Genomic DNA, 15,002 nt, shown 5'->3' with positions numbered 1-15,002 from the left:
GAGGAGACGCAAGAGATGAAGATGAGATGCAAAGATGGAGATGAGGAGACGAACAGACACAGTCATGGTGGTGAGGAGACACAATAGATGGAGACAAGGAGACAAGAATTGGAAATAAAGAGATACAAGCGAAAGAGATGAAGAAACATAAAAGATGGAGACGAAGAGACATAAGAGATGGAGACGAGGAGACACAAGAGATGGAGATGAGGAGACACAAGAGATGGAGAAGAGGAGACACAAGAGATGGAGAAGAGGAGACACAAGAGATGGAAACGAGAAGACACGAGATGGAAACGAGGAGATACAAGAGATGGAGACACGAGATGGAGACAAGATGCAAGACAGAGACGAGGAGGTACAAGAGATTGAGATGAGATGCAAGAGGAGATGAGGCGACACAAGAGTTGAGACTGGTAGACACAAGAGATGGAGACGAAGAGAAAAGATAGGGAGAAAAAATACAAGAAATGGAGAAGAGGAGATACAAGAGATTGAGATGAGGGAACACAAGAGATTGAGGCTAGGTGACACAATAGATGGAGATTAGGTGACACAAGAGAAGAAGACGAGAAGACACAAGAGAAGGAGATGAGAAGACACAAGAGAAGGAGATGAGAGGACAAGAGATGTAGATGAGGAGATAAGGGTTGGAGTCCGAGACACGAGATGGAGATAAGGTGATGCAAGAGATGGAGACTAGGTGACACAATAGATGGAGACGAGAAGACACAAGTAAAGGAGATGAGAAGACACAAGAGAAAGATGAAAACACAAGAGATGTAGATTAGGAGATAAGGGATGGAGATGGGGACACAAGAGATTGAGATGAGAGGATACAAGAGATTGAGATGAGAGGACACAAGAGATTGAGATGAGGGGACACAAGATTCAGATGAAGGGACACAAGATTCAGATGAAGGGACACAAGAGATTGAGATGAGTGGACACAAGAGATTGAGATGAAGGGACACAAGAGATTGATATGAGAGGACACAAGAGATTGAGATGAGGGGACACAAGAGATTGAGATGAGAGGATACAAGAGATTGAGATGAGAGGACACAAGAGATTGAGATGAGGGGACACAAGATTCAGATGAAGGGACACAAGAGATTGAGATGAGTGGACACAAGAGATTGAGATGAGGGGACACAAGAGATTGAAATGAGTGGACACAAGAGATTAAGATGAAGGGACACAAGAGATTGAGATGAGGGGACACAAGAGATTGAAATGAGTGGACACAAGAGATTGCGATGAGTGGACACAAGAGATTGAGATGAGTGGACACAAGAGATTGAGATAAGGGGACGCAAGATATTGAGATGAGTGGACACAAGAGATTGAGATGAGTGGACACGAGATTGAGATGAGAAGATACAAGAGATTGAGATGAGGGGATACAAGAGATTGAGATTAGGGGACACAAGAGATTGAGATGAGTGGACACAAGATTGAGATGAGTGGACACAAGAGATTGAGATGAGAGGATACAAGAGATTGAGATTAGGGGACACAAGAGATTGAGATGAGTGGACACAAGAGATTGAGATGAGGGGACACAAGAGATTGATATGAGAGGACACAAGAGATTGAGATGAGGGGACACAAGAGATTGAGATGAGAGGATACAAGAGATTGAGATGAGAGGACACAAGAGATTGAGATGAGGGGACACAAGATTCAGATGAAGGGACACAAGAGATTGAGATGAGTGGACACAAGAGATTGAGATGAGGGGACACAAGAGATTGAAATGAGTGGACACAAGAGATTGCGATGAGTGGACACAAGAGATTGAGATGAGTGGACACAAGAGATTGAGATAAGGGGACGCAAGATATTGAGATGAGTGGACACAAGAGATTGAGATGAGTGGACACGAGATTGAGATGAGTGGACACAAGAGATTGAGATGAGAGGATACAAGAGATTGAGATTAGGGGACACAAGAGATTGAGATGAGTGGACACAAGAGATTGAGATGAGGGGACACAAGAGATTGAGACGAGGGGACACAAGAGATTGAGATGAGGGAATACAAGAGATTGAGATGAGGGGACACAAGAGAAGGAAAGGAGTAGGTAGAAGAGATGGAGATGATAAGAACATACAATGGATGGAGAGGACTTGTTCTTGCAGTTTAGCAGTCATCATGCAGCATTCGGAGCTCCATTGCAGGCAGGGAGACCTTTACTCCAGCTTCATTCCCTCGCCTATTAGTGTATTTGGTGACTGCACAGGTGGAGGCATGCAGTAGGGGATATTGGGGTCCCGGCATACATTGGGGTATCGTGCACCTGTCCCTGCTCTCTGAACCCTCCCTGCTCAGTGCGGGAAGCTTGCAGCATGCAGAAGGGTAGACATGAAACAGACGAGTTACCTGACAGATAACGTTATCATAGTAAGCCATTGCACGGACATGGGGGGACAGTTTAGATGGAGTGTCGCATAGTTTCCTTACATTTGGGTGTGAGCCTTCCGCAATGGTAGAGAGCGAAAAATTATCGTTGTGGAGCTCAGAGGGAGTCCGGTACCTGCTGCGAGAGAAGAGGCCACAGATTAATGCTGCGCTAGGCATGGAGAGATTATATCGTCACTACACAGACATCTAATTTCAGACATCTGCCACGGCCAGGAGGATAATAGGTGGCTCTACTACAGAAGCGCTGACAATCTAAGACGCACCTACAGTGGTGTGAAAAAGTGTTCACCTCCTCCTCGATTTCCTCTTCTTTTGCATTTTTGTCACTAAAATGTTTCTGATAACCAAACAAATGTAATTATTAGACAAACATAACACAAGTAATCACAAGATGCAGATTATAAATAAAGATCTTTATCATTAAGAAAAACGAAATCCAAACCTCCAGGGCCCGGTGTGAAAAAGTGATTGTCCCCTAAAACTAATAACTGGTTGGGCCGCCCTTGGCAGAAACAACTGCAATCAAGCGTTTGCGATAACGGGCTATGAGTCTTTTACAACACTCTGGAGGAATTTTGGCCAAATATCTTTGCAGAATTACTGTAATTCAGCCACATTGAGGGTTTACGAGCATGAATCGCCTTTATAAGGTCACAGCATCTCAATCGGATTACAGTCAGAACTTTGATTAGGCCACGCCAAAGTCTTAAATTTGTTTTTCTTAAGCCATTCAGAGGTGGACTTGCTTGTGTGGTTTGGATCAAAACAGCCCCAGACTATGACACTACCACCACCATATTTTACTGTTGGTATGATGTTCCTTTTCTGAAATGCTGTGTTACTTCTATGCCAGATGTAATGGGACAAACACCTTCCATGAAGTTCCACTTTTGTCTCATCAGTCCACAGAGTATTCTCCCAAAAGCCTTGGGGATCATCAACATGTTTTCTGGCAAAACTGAGATGAGCTCTTATGTTCTTCTTGCTCAGCCATGGTTTTTATCTTGGATCTCTGCCATCCAGGCCATTTTTACCTAGTCTCATTCTTATGGTGAAGTCATGAACACTGACCTTAACTGAGGCAAGTGAGGCCTGCAGTTCTTTGGATTTTGTTGTGGGGTCTTTAGTGACCTCTTGGGTGAGTCTTAGCTGATCTCCTGGGGTAATTTTGGTCAGCCGGCCACTCCTGGGAAGGTCCACCACTGTTCAATGTTTTCACCATTTCTGGACAATTCGCTGTTCGCAGTTCGCTGGATCCCAAAGTTTTAGAAATGGCTTCATAACCTTTTGAAGACTGATCGATCTCAATTAGATTTTCATTTGTTCCAGAATTTCTTTGGATCGCGGAATGATGTCTAGCTTTTGAGGAACTTTTCGTCTACTTCATGTTTTTGGAGGAGGGAAATCACTTTTTAACACAGGGCCCTGTAGGTTTGGATTTCTTTTCCCTTAATGATAAAGTCCTTCATTTATAACCTGCATTGTGTGATTATTGTGATATCTTGGTCTAATATTTGTTTGTTGATAGGAAATATTTAAGTGACAAACATGGGAAAGAATAGGAAATCAGGAAGGGTCAAAGACTTTTTCACACAACTGTATCCTGTTCTCCGTCCTCACTTGTATGTGGGGGAAGGAAATCAACTACTCAGTGCCACATGAAGAATCCCAGACTGGTCCTTGCGCCTCAGATGCACCTGTAGACTTCTCCATGAAGACCACCACACTGTGCAGAAACAATGGCGCAGGGCTCTTTAAGAGACCAGCAGGGCGCATCATTCCGATGCAGGTTAGGTTGGCACAAGGTCATCAGGTCTCTGTGAAGCTTGTGGTAAAATGCAGACGCCGCCCGCACCACCCGCACACCGGTTACCTCCGCCTGGCAGATCACCCACAATACAAGCGTGCACCCCCCACCCTCGTGTAGATCTGTAAAGCCCGCGGACAGCTGCTGCCCAGCGGGGGCTCCTTGTTCTTGGGGCCGACAGATGGGGCTTTGTCCGGAGCTGCCATGAAAAAGTCTGAACAAGAACCAGCGGAAACAACGAACCACGAAGACCGAGACGTCCACGCACCGAGGAAAACTCCACCTGCGCCATCCACCAGCATGCAACAATGTAACGAGAGGACGGGGCGGTGGGTGTATCACACAGGATAGGATTAGATGCACAGCTCAGCAGAGAGTATCACACAGGACTAGATACACGGCTCAGCAGTCAGTATCACACAGGATAGGATTAGATACACGGCTCAGCAGAGAGTATCACACAGGACTAGATACACGGCTCAGCAGAGAGTATCACACAGGAGAGGATTAGATACACGGCTCAGCAGTCAGTATCACACAGGAGAGGATTAGATAGACGGCTCAGCAGACAGTATCACACAGGAGAGGATTAGATGCACAGCTCAGCAGAGAGTATCACACAGGACTAGATACACGGCTCAGCAGACAGTATCACACAGGATAGGATTAGATACACGGCTCAGCAGAGAGTATCACACAGGACTAGATACACGGCTCAGCAGACAGTATCACACAGGATAGGATTAGATACACGGCTCAGCAGACAGTATCACACAAGATAGGATTAGATACACAGCTCAGCAGACAGTATCACACAGGAGAGGATTAGATACACGGTTCAGCAGTCAGTATCACACAGGATAGGATTAGATACACAGCTCAGCAGAGAGTATCACACAGGAGAGGATTAGATACACGGCTCAGCAGACAGTATCACACAGGATAGGATTAGATACACAGCTCAGCAGACAGTATCACACAGGAGAGGATTAGATACATGGCTCAGCAGACAGTATCACACAAGATAGGACTAGATACACAGCTCAGCAGACAGTATCACACAGGAGAGGATTAGATACACGGCTCAGCAGAGAGTATCACACAGGATAGGATTAGATACACGGCTCAGCAGACAGTATCACACAGGAGAGGATTAGATACACGGCTCAGCAGAGAGTATCACACAGGATAGGATTAGATACACGGCTCAGCAGACAGTATCACACAGGAGAGGATTAGATACACGGCTCAGCAGAGAGTATCACACAGGATAGGATTAGATACACGGCTCAGCAGAGAGTATCACACAGGAGAGGATTAGATACACGGCTCAGCAGAGAGTATCACACAGGATGGGATTAGATACACGGCTCAGCAGACAGTATCACACAGGATAGGATTAGATACACGGCTCAGCAGACAGTATCACACAGGATAGGATTAGATACACAGCTCAGCAGAGAGTATCACACAGGATAGGATTAGATACACGGCTCAGCAGAGAGTATCACACAGGAGAGGATTAGATACACGGCTCAGCAGAGAGTATCACACAGGATGGGATTAGATACACGGCTCAGCAGACAGTATCACACAGGATAGGATTAGATACACGGCTCAGCAGAGAGTATCACACAGGATAGGATTAGATACACGGCTCAGCAGACAGTATCACACAGGATAGGATTAGATACACAGCTCAGCAGACAGTATCACACAGGAGAGGATTAGATACACGGCTCAGCAGACAGTATCACACAGGATAGGATTAGATACACAGCTCAGCAGAGAATATCACACAGGATAGGATTAGATACACGGCTCAGCAGAGAGTATCACACAGGAGAGGATTAGATACACGGCTCAGCAGAGAGTATCACAGAGGATGGGATTAGATACACGGCTCAGCAGACAGTATCACACAGGATAGGATTAGATACACGGCTCAGCAGAGAGTATCACACAGGATAGGATTAGATACACGGCTCAGCAGAGAGTATCACACAGGAGAGGATTAGATACACGGCTCAGCAGAGAGTATCACACAGGATGGGATTAGATACACGGCTCAGCAGACAGTATCACACAGGATAGGATTAGATACACGACTCAGCAGAGAGTATCACACAGGATAGGATTAGATACACGGCTCAGCAGACAGTATCACACAGGATAGGATTAGATACACGACTCAGCAGAGAGTATCACACAGGATAGGATTAGATACACGACTCAGCAGAGAGTATCACACAGGATAGGATTAGATACACGGCTCAGCAGAGAGTATCACACAGGAGAGGATTAGATACACGGCTCAGCAGAGAGTATCACACAGGATGGGATTAGATACACGGCTCAGCAGACAGTATCACACAGGAGAGGATTAGATACACGGCTCAGCAGAGAGTATCACACAGGATGGGATTAGATACACGGCTCAGCAGACAGTATCACACAGGATAGGATTAGATACACGACTCAGCAGAGAGTATCACACAGGAGAGGATTAGATACACGGCTCAGCAGACAGTATCACACAGGATAGGATTAGATACACGGCTCAGCAGACAGTATCACACAGGATAGGATTAGATACACGGCTCAGCAGACAGTATCACACAGGACAGGATTAGATACACGGCTCAGCAGACAGTATCACACAGGATATGATTAGATACACGGCTCAGCAGACAGTATCACACAGGATAGGATTAGATACACGGCTCAGCAGACAGTATCACACAGGATAGGATTAGATACACAGCTCAGCAGACAGTATCACACAGGACAGGATTAGATACACGGCTCAGCAGACAGTATCATACAGGATAGGATTAGATACACAGCTCAGCAGACAGTATCACACAGGACAGGATTAGATACACGGCTCAGCAGACAGTATCACACAGGATATGATTAGATACACAGCTCAGCAGACAGTATCACACAGGACAGGATTAGATACACGGCTCAGCTGGCAGTATCACACAGGATAGGATTAGATACACGGCTCAGCAGGCAGTATCACACAGGATAGGATTAGATACACAGCTCAGCAGACAGTATCACACAGGATAGGATTAGATACACAGCTCAGCAGACAGTATCACACAGGATAGGATTAGATACACAGCTCAGCAGACAGTATCACACAGGATAGGATTAGATACACGGCTCAGCAGTCAGTATCACACAGGATAGGATTAGATACACAGCTCAGCATACAATATCACACAGGACAGGATTAGATACACAGCTCAGCAGACAGTATCACACAGGACAGGATTAGATACACAGCTCAGCAGACTTTCACACAGGATAGGATTAGATACACGGCTCAGGAGACCATATCACACAGGATAGGATTAGATACACGGCTCAGCAGACAGTATCACACAGGATAGGATTGGATACACGGCTCAGCATACAGTATCACACAGGACAGGATTAGATACACAGCTCAGGAGACCATATCACACAGGTGAGGATTAGATACACAGCTCAGCAGAGAGTATCACACAGGATAGGATTAGATACACGGCTCAGCATACAGTATCACACAGGACAGGATTAGATACACAGCTCAGGAGACCATATCACACAGGTGAGGATTAGATACACAGCTCAGCAGTCAGTATCACACAGGAGAGGATTAGATACACGGCTCAGCAGACTGTATCACACAGGATAGGATTAGATACACGGCTCAGCAGACAGTATCACACAGGATAGGATTAGATACATGGCTCAGCAGACAGTATCACGCATGATAGGATTAGATACACAACTCAGCAGACAGTATCACGCATGATAGGATTAGATACACGGCTCAGCAGACAGTATCACACAGGACAGGATTAGATACATGGCTCAGCAGACAGTATCACGCATGATAGGATTAGATACACGGCTCAGCAGACAGTATCACACAGGACAGGATTAGATACACGGCTCAGCAGACAGTATCACGCATGATAGGATTAGATACACGGCTCAGCAGACAGTATCACGCAGGATAGGATTAGATACACGGCTCAGCAGACAGTATCACACAGGATAGGATTAGATACACGGCTCAGCAGACAGTATCACACAGGATAGGATTAGATACACGGCTCAGCAGACAGTATCACGCAGGATAGGATTAGATACACGGCTCAGCAGACAGTATCACACAGGATAGGATTAGATACACGGCTCAGCAGACAGTATCACGCAGGATAGGATTAGATACACGGCTCAGCAGACAGTATCACACAGGATAGGATTAGATACACGGCTCAGCAGACAGTATCACGCAGGATAGGATTAGATACACGGCTCAGCAGACAGTATCACACAGGATAGGATTAGATGCACAGCTCAGCAGACAGTATCACACGTCAGGCTTAGATGCTGCCTATGTAGGACAGACATTGATCTTGGGGGGGTCACTTACTTTCGTTTGCGCAGTTTGTAGTTCTCGGTTTTGAGCAGATAGAGTTTTTTGGCGAAGAAGACGGTCATCATGAAGAGCAGGAGGACGACGAGCGCGGCGGTGCCGACCGCCACACACATGACCTGGAAGTCGGTGATGATGGACTCACAGCGCAGACCCTTGTGCCAGATGTAGTCCTGCGTGTTACACCTGTAAAGACAAGACACGTGAGCCCGCGGGGGACGGACACGGGGCGGACAGACAGCAAGTCAGGGGTGGGCACCGGGAGCAGCACGTAAAGGGTTAACACTGCGCTGTCACTGGGTATACAGTATATACTGGCACTGCTGGACACAGGGGGTGTACAGCGATCACAGCGGCCGTGGTAGAAGATCCCACACACACTGGACGACCTGCGCTGTAAGTTTGGCCATTCCTGAGCTGAAATACTTTGTGCTGCTGTGAATCCAATGCCACGGATCATCTGAGGCCTCGTACAGCGTTTCTCAAGGACGCAGCAGACTCAGGAGATCAATGGACGACGTCCTGTGACTTTCTATGTTGATTTCTTCTGTTGGTTCAGGATCAGGAAAAAATCCCTGTGGAGAATCCGCCATCTCTTCTCCCGGTCAGTGGGAGATTCCTGCTCCTCAGGAGAAGTTTGTGCCTCCTTGAATAAATCATTCCTTCACATAAGGAGAGTAAGGTGGAGGGCCGCACGGCACAGTCATGCATGTGATGGACAGACGGCGAGCTCGCACGGAACAGCGGCCATTAAATATGAACAAGATCAAGAAAGGCGGCCTCATCCTACATATATACCCCAGGGTCACCCCCAAGACCCGCCATATACCGGGAACACCCCACAAGACCTGCCGTATACCGGGGACAACCCACAATAGCCGCCGTATACCGGGAACACCCCACAAGAACCGCCATATACCGGGGACAACCCACAAGAGCCGCCGTATACAGGGAACACCCCACAAGACCTGCCGTATACCGGGAACAACCCACAAGAGCCGCCATATACCGGGAACACCCCACAAGACCTGCTGTATACCGGGAACACCCCACAAGACCTGCTGTATACAGGGAACACCCCACAAGACCTGCTGTATACCGGGAACACCCCACAAGACCTGCTGTATACCGGGAACACCCCACAAGACCTGCCATATACCGGGAACACCCCACAAGACCTGCCGTATACCGGGAACATCCCACAATAGCCGCCGTATACCGGAAACACCCCACAAGAACCGCCATATACCGGGGACAACCCACACGACCCGCCATATACCGGTAACACCCCACAAGACCTGCCGTATACCGGGAACGCCCCACAAGACCTGCCGTATACCGGGGACAACCCAGAAGACCCGCTGTATACCTGGAACAACCCACAAGACCTGCCGTATACCGGGAACACCCCACAAGACCCGCCGTATACCAGGAACAACCCACAAAAGCCGCAGTATACCGGGAACATCCCATAAGATCCGCCGTATACCGAGAACACCCCACAAGACCCGCCGTATACCGGAAACAGCCCACAAGACCCGCCGTATACCGGGAACACCCCACAAGACCCACCGTGTACCGGTGTAAGGCAGTGATTGGTGTTACATGTGAGGGTCGCTGTATGTTCCCCCCAGGATGCGTACCAAAGAATATTGAGGCCATGGGAGGGCATTGCAGTCACAGGCATAGCTGTGATTGCAATGTGGAATAAAAAGTGAGTATTGGTCCTGGCCATGCTATGTGTCCAGGGCAGATTTAGGGAAAACCTTCTCTGGGCTTTTGTGTTTTGAAACAGACTACAAGATGGTAGTGGTGCAGTCCGTTGCATTCCGGGCCAGGTTTTCCATGTGGCTGAAGGCCACAGTTTCAAATTAAAATCCCTGCAGTGTAGGGTTTGGGTGTGTCAGGTTCCGAGTCAGTGTCAGTCTGGTGTTGGCAGGAGTACAGAGAAGGAGGCCCTGCAGAGCTTCACCTGTGTGAGGCAACGAAGGCTAGTGGAGCCAAACGGCCAAGGCAGCTGAAAAGCCTAGCACCCACAGCGTATACAGAGGTGCAGTTGTCCACGGTAACAGGTCAGAGGTGGACTGGCGTGTTTAGTCACTGAAAACTGGAGAATATGGTTTCCGGCTGCGATCCGGAGTATATCGTGTACTGTGTATTGCTGTTAGTAAAGAGACAATAACATGGTGATGCAGTCGCCCACAAGACCCGCTGTATACTGGGGACAACCCACAAGCCCCACTCTATATCGGGAACACCCCACAAGATAATGCCGTATACAGGGGACACCCCACAAGACCTGCCGTATACAGGGGACACCCCACAAGACCCAGCATTTACCGGGAACACCACATAAAACCCAGCATATACCGGGAACACCCCACAAGACCCGTTGTATACCGAAAACACCCCACAAGACCTGCCATATACCGAGAATACCCCACAAGACCTGCCGTATGCCGTGAAAACCTCACAAGACCAGCCACTTATGGGGACGATGTGACAGTCCTGGCTGCTACATATCTCCATTTTAATTTACAGCACAATTTCCAGAGCTGCCAGTTAATTGTGGCCTGGTATCTCCCAAAAGCTCGTAGTATCAGAGAAAGTGCCTCTTCTAGGTTACAGCACCCTCTGCTGTCCGTGTCAGACCACCTCCCGAGGCTCAGTGATGCACAATATGAGGGGATGGCATGAGCGAACGAAGCCGCAACGACCATTAAATATGAACAAGATGAATCCAAGCTCTGGAAACTGGAAACACGTGAATGTGGAGGGTGCTACTGCCTGTACCCACCGGGTCAGGGTCCAGAATGAAGGACCCCCGGTCAGACCATTGCTACCCCAGTGGAGGACACTGCTGCAGGCGCAGGTGCAGACAGTCCCAGCCAAAGTTCTTTTTATAGAGGACCATTTTCCAGTTTCGGAAAGAAGACGTGACTAAGTTCTAAGTTCTTCTGTAAAGGACCAAATTCTGGCCTCATAACTCAGGCAAAGCTAATATACAGGGTGAGGGTGCAGAGTGCAGGCAGAAGCTGCGGAGTACAGGCTACTGCAATGCCGAGAAAATCAGTGCAGCATCAGCAAAGTAATACACTGCAGGTGCCAGTAGTCACAGCCTAAATAATTCTGCTGAGGACCACAGATGTCACGATAATGTAAAAATGTCATAACGTGAGATTAGTTCTAGAAAGTACCATGTCACAGGCACACACACTGCAGTTTCGATCCTCTTTCTCCCCCTCTGCATTCGCTCATACAACAAAGAAAGCCCTATGGCAGATAAACTGTGCAACTTGATACCAATGTGTGAGCAGTTTATGGCTTTTAAACTACAGACGACCAATCCCGTAAAGCCACTCGTTCCCCCCTCCCTTTTCCCAAAGAATTCCTTTGTCTGGGGACTCAAAAAACGTAAATAGTAGAAAAAAGGTGTGCATGTCATTACTCAGTGATGTCACGACAAGAGGGCATATCTATATTGTGAGGGAGTCTTGGCCCAGGAAGCAAGCTAACAACAGTTTGGCAAAGCTGTTCTAATGCACCTCGATGTATCTCCTGAGCACATGGCCGCCATGATAATACAAAATGATCTGAACGACCTGTAAGTTCTCTTTTCAATGTTAGTCCTATTTTATTTGTAATCTGTAATGTACAAATAATTTTGTCTTCTTTATAATGTATTTTATACTATGTAAACACTGCCTACCTTTTTATGGAGTAAAATATATAATTTACTAGCTTGTCTCTTCATGCTCTATAAACGAACTGTCGCTTCCTCTTAAGTTGAATTACGCTACTGATTTGGGTTGGCTCCGGACCCGTTAACCCTTGTGGAATCGGAGCTGGTGGCAGCATACTTTGTTCTGTGCGTTTGGGAATCTTTGTAGCGATGGCAGCATTGATAATTATTGTTCCCGCCTGTGAGGGAGTAGTTATATCGCCCTCGCTGCAGCGTGCCCAATAGCCAATACATAGCAGGCAGCGTTTCTGGCAACTATTTACCCTAGGTCCAGTACCTAATCTGACCTGAGGGTAAAGGAGGTGCCAGAGAGCTGCAAGTTTGAAACCGGAACTGGGAAGTGGGATATAGATAAATCCCCTTCAGAAGGAACCAGGGGCAACCAAACCACCCCGGTTTGTGACAAATTGGTGTGAGTAGTGGGGACGATAAAGGTATCCTCCCAGGGATCCGATATATACGCTGGGATGCGTCACGTAGTGTTGGCAGCACGGTGTGAACGGTGACCACAGACATGACCAAAATACAGAGAGAAGCTGCGGAGTACAGGCTACTGCAAATGCATAGGAAGTCAGAGCAACAAGAGGATGTATTACTGCTGCAGGCGCAGGCAGTCCGAACCTCAGAAAAGAATAGAAAGACATATCTGCTCTTATTTGATATAAAAATGATGATGGTAAGAGGAGCCCATAACAGCAAGATGAGCCCCCCACTGCTGGCAGGCACAGCTGGGATTTGGGTGGGTTACACCTCCATCGTCTCCTCCTGGCATATAATAAATGACCCACAGAATCCGCACAGACGGAGCCGCATCGCACGTGACGGAGCCCGGGCCCCTACTCGCCCAGATTGAGGCTCTGCTGAAGAAAACGGTTTCTATAAAAAGAATTTGCTTCCTTTGCAGTAAAGATCGCAACTGGAACCGTTGTGTTTAGCATCATGAATATTTATGGCCACATTCACGCAGGAAGCCGAGGAGGAGAGGAGACTCCATAAGAGATTCTGAAGACCCTCAAGGTGATTGCGATGAGAAAACAAAATGATTTATCCAGGGACGTCAAAAAAAAGATGAAAAGACAAAGGCAGGAGAAAGACAGGAGGGGGTCCTGCTTCATCCTTCCCAAAACCAATACTGCGCCCTTATAATGTCCTCAGGTGACCCTCAGTGATCACCCAAAATAATTACAGGGATGTCTGCAGGTTCTGGAAGAGTGAGACACAGAGGAAGAACATTGTCCAGAATGTAACAGAATAAAAAGTAACAATCGGTGAATGAAAGAGAGATACAGTGTCTTGCGAAAGTGTTCAGCCCCCTGGAACTTTACAACCTTTTCCCACATGTCATGCTTCAAACATAAAGATACCAAATGTAAATTTTTGGTGAAGAATCAACAACAAGTGGAACACAATTGTGAAGTTGAACGAAATGTATTGGTTATTTTAAATTTTTGTGGAAATTCAAAAACTAAAAAGTGGGGCGTGCAATATTATTAGGCCCCTGTAACTTAATACTTTGTTGCGCCTCCTTTTGCTGCGATTACAAGTCTCTTGGGGTCTGTCTCTATCAGTTTTGTACATCGAGAGACTGAAATTCTCGCCCGTTCTTCCTTGGCCAACAGCTCGAGCTCAGTGAGGTTTGATGGAGATCATTTGTGAACAGCAGTTTTCAGCTCTTTCCACAGATTCTCGATTGGATTGAGGTCTGGACTCTGACTTGGCCATTCTAACACCTGGATACGTTTATTTGTGAACCATTCCATTGTAGATTTTGCTTTATGTTTGGGATCATTGTCTTGTTGGAAGACCAATCTCCGTCCCAGTCTCAGGTCTTTTGCAGACTCCAACAGGTTTTCTTCAAGAATGGTCCTGTATTTGGCTCCATCCATCTTCCCATCAATTTTAACCATCTTCCCTGTCCCGGCTGAAGAAAAGCAGGCCCAAACCATAATGCTGCCTGTTATGATCTGGTGGCCTAGGAGCAGCATGAGACGTACTCTGGAGAAGGTGGTCCCTGTACTGACCGCAAACCCTGAACCTAGCAGCGCAACTAGAAGCAGCCGTGGGGGGTACCTAACACTCCCTAGACCCCTCGACACAGCCTAAGATCTAACTTCCCCTAAAGACAGAAACAGGAAACCTATCTTGCCTCAGAGAAAATCCCCAAAGGATAGATAGCCCCCCACAAATATTGACTGTGAGAGGAGAGGAAAATAACATACGCAGATATGAAATCAGATTTTAGCATAGGAGGCCATACTAGCTAAAAAGAAAGAATAGAACAGAGTACTATGCGGTCAGTATTAAAACACTAGAAAATATTCACCACAGAAAATACAAATCACCACATCTGACTAAAGACATGGGGGGTATATCTGCATCTCCAGAGAAATAGCTTGGCTGCATAAAAATACTTCACAGACAAAGCTGGACAAGACAAAAACATGAATATGCACAGAACTATAAGGTCCACAGCAGGTGGACAGCAAAAACAAAGCCAGGACTTATCTTTGAAGAAAAGCACAGCAAACTGGAGAGACCAGCAGGGAAGTGAATCCTCCAAAAACAATGGACAACTGGCAGGGAC

General features: G+C 47.0%; 1 protein-coding gene across 2 annotated transcripts in view; it reads right to left on the bottom strand.

Moving 5' to 3' along the window:
• The window catches only part of CSPG5 (chondroitin sulfate proteoglycan 5), a 115,873-nt gene that overhangs the window by 17,592 nt on the left and 83,279 nt on the right, over positions 1–15,002 (bottom strand). Inside the window, exons 3-4 of one of the 2 annotated variants that reach the window (XM_069729159.1) lie at positions 8,674–8,862; positions 2,387–2,543 (exon numbers count right to left, since the gene is read on the bottom strand). In XM_069729159.1, coding sequence (XP_069585260.1) covers positions 2,387–2,543; positions 8,674–8,862 — 346 coding nt within the window. The remainder of the gene's footprint in view (positions 1–2,386; positions 2,544–8,673; positions 8,863–15,002) is intronic. The other variant, XM_069729160.1, reaches the window with a different exon arrangement.

This window comes from Ranitomeya imitator, chromosome 6, assembly GCF_032444005.1.
Source record: "Ranitomeya imitator isolate aRanImi1 chromosome 6, aRanImi1.pri, whole genome shotgun sequence".
Classification (NCBI taxonomy): domain Eukaryota; kingdom Metazoa; phylum Chordata; class Amphibia; order Anura; family Dendrobatidae; genus Ranitomeya; species Ranitomeya imitator.
This window is presented reverse-complemented; position numbering and strand designations above follow the sequence as displayed.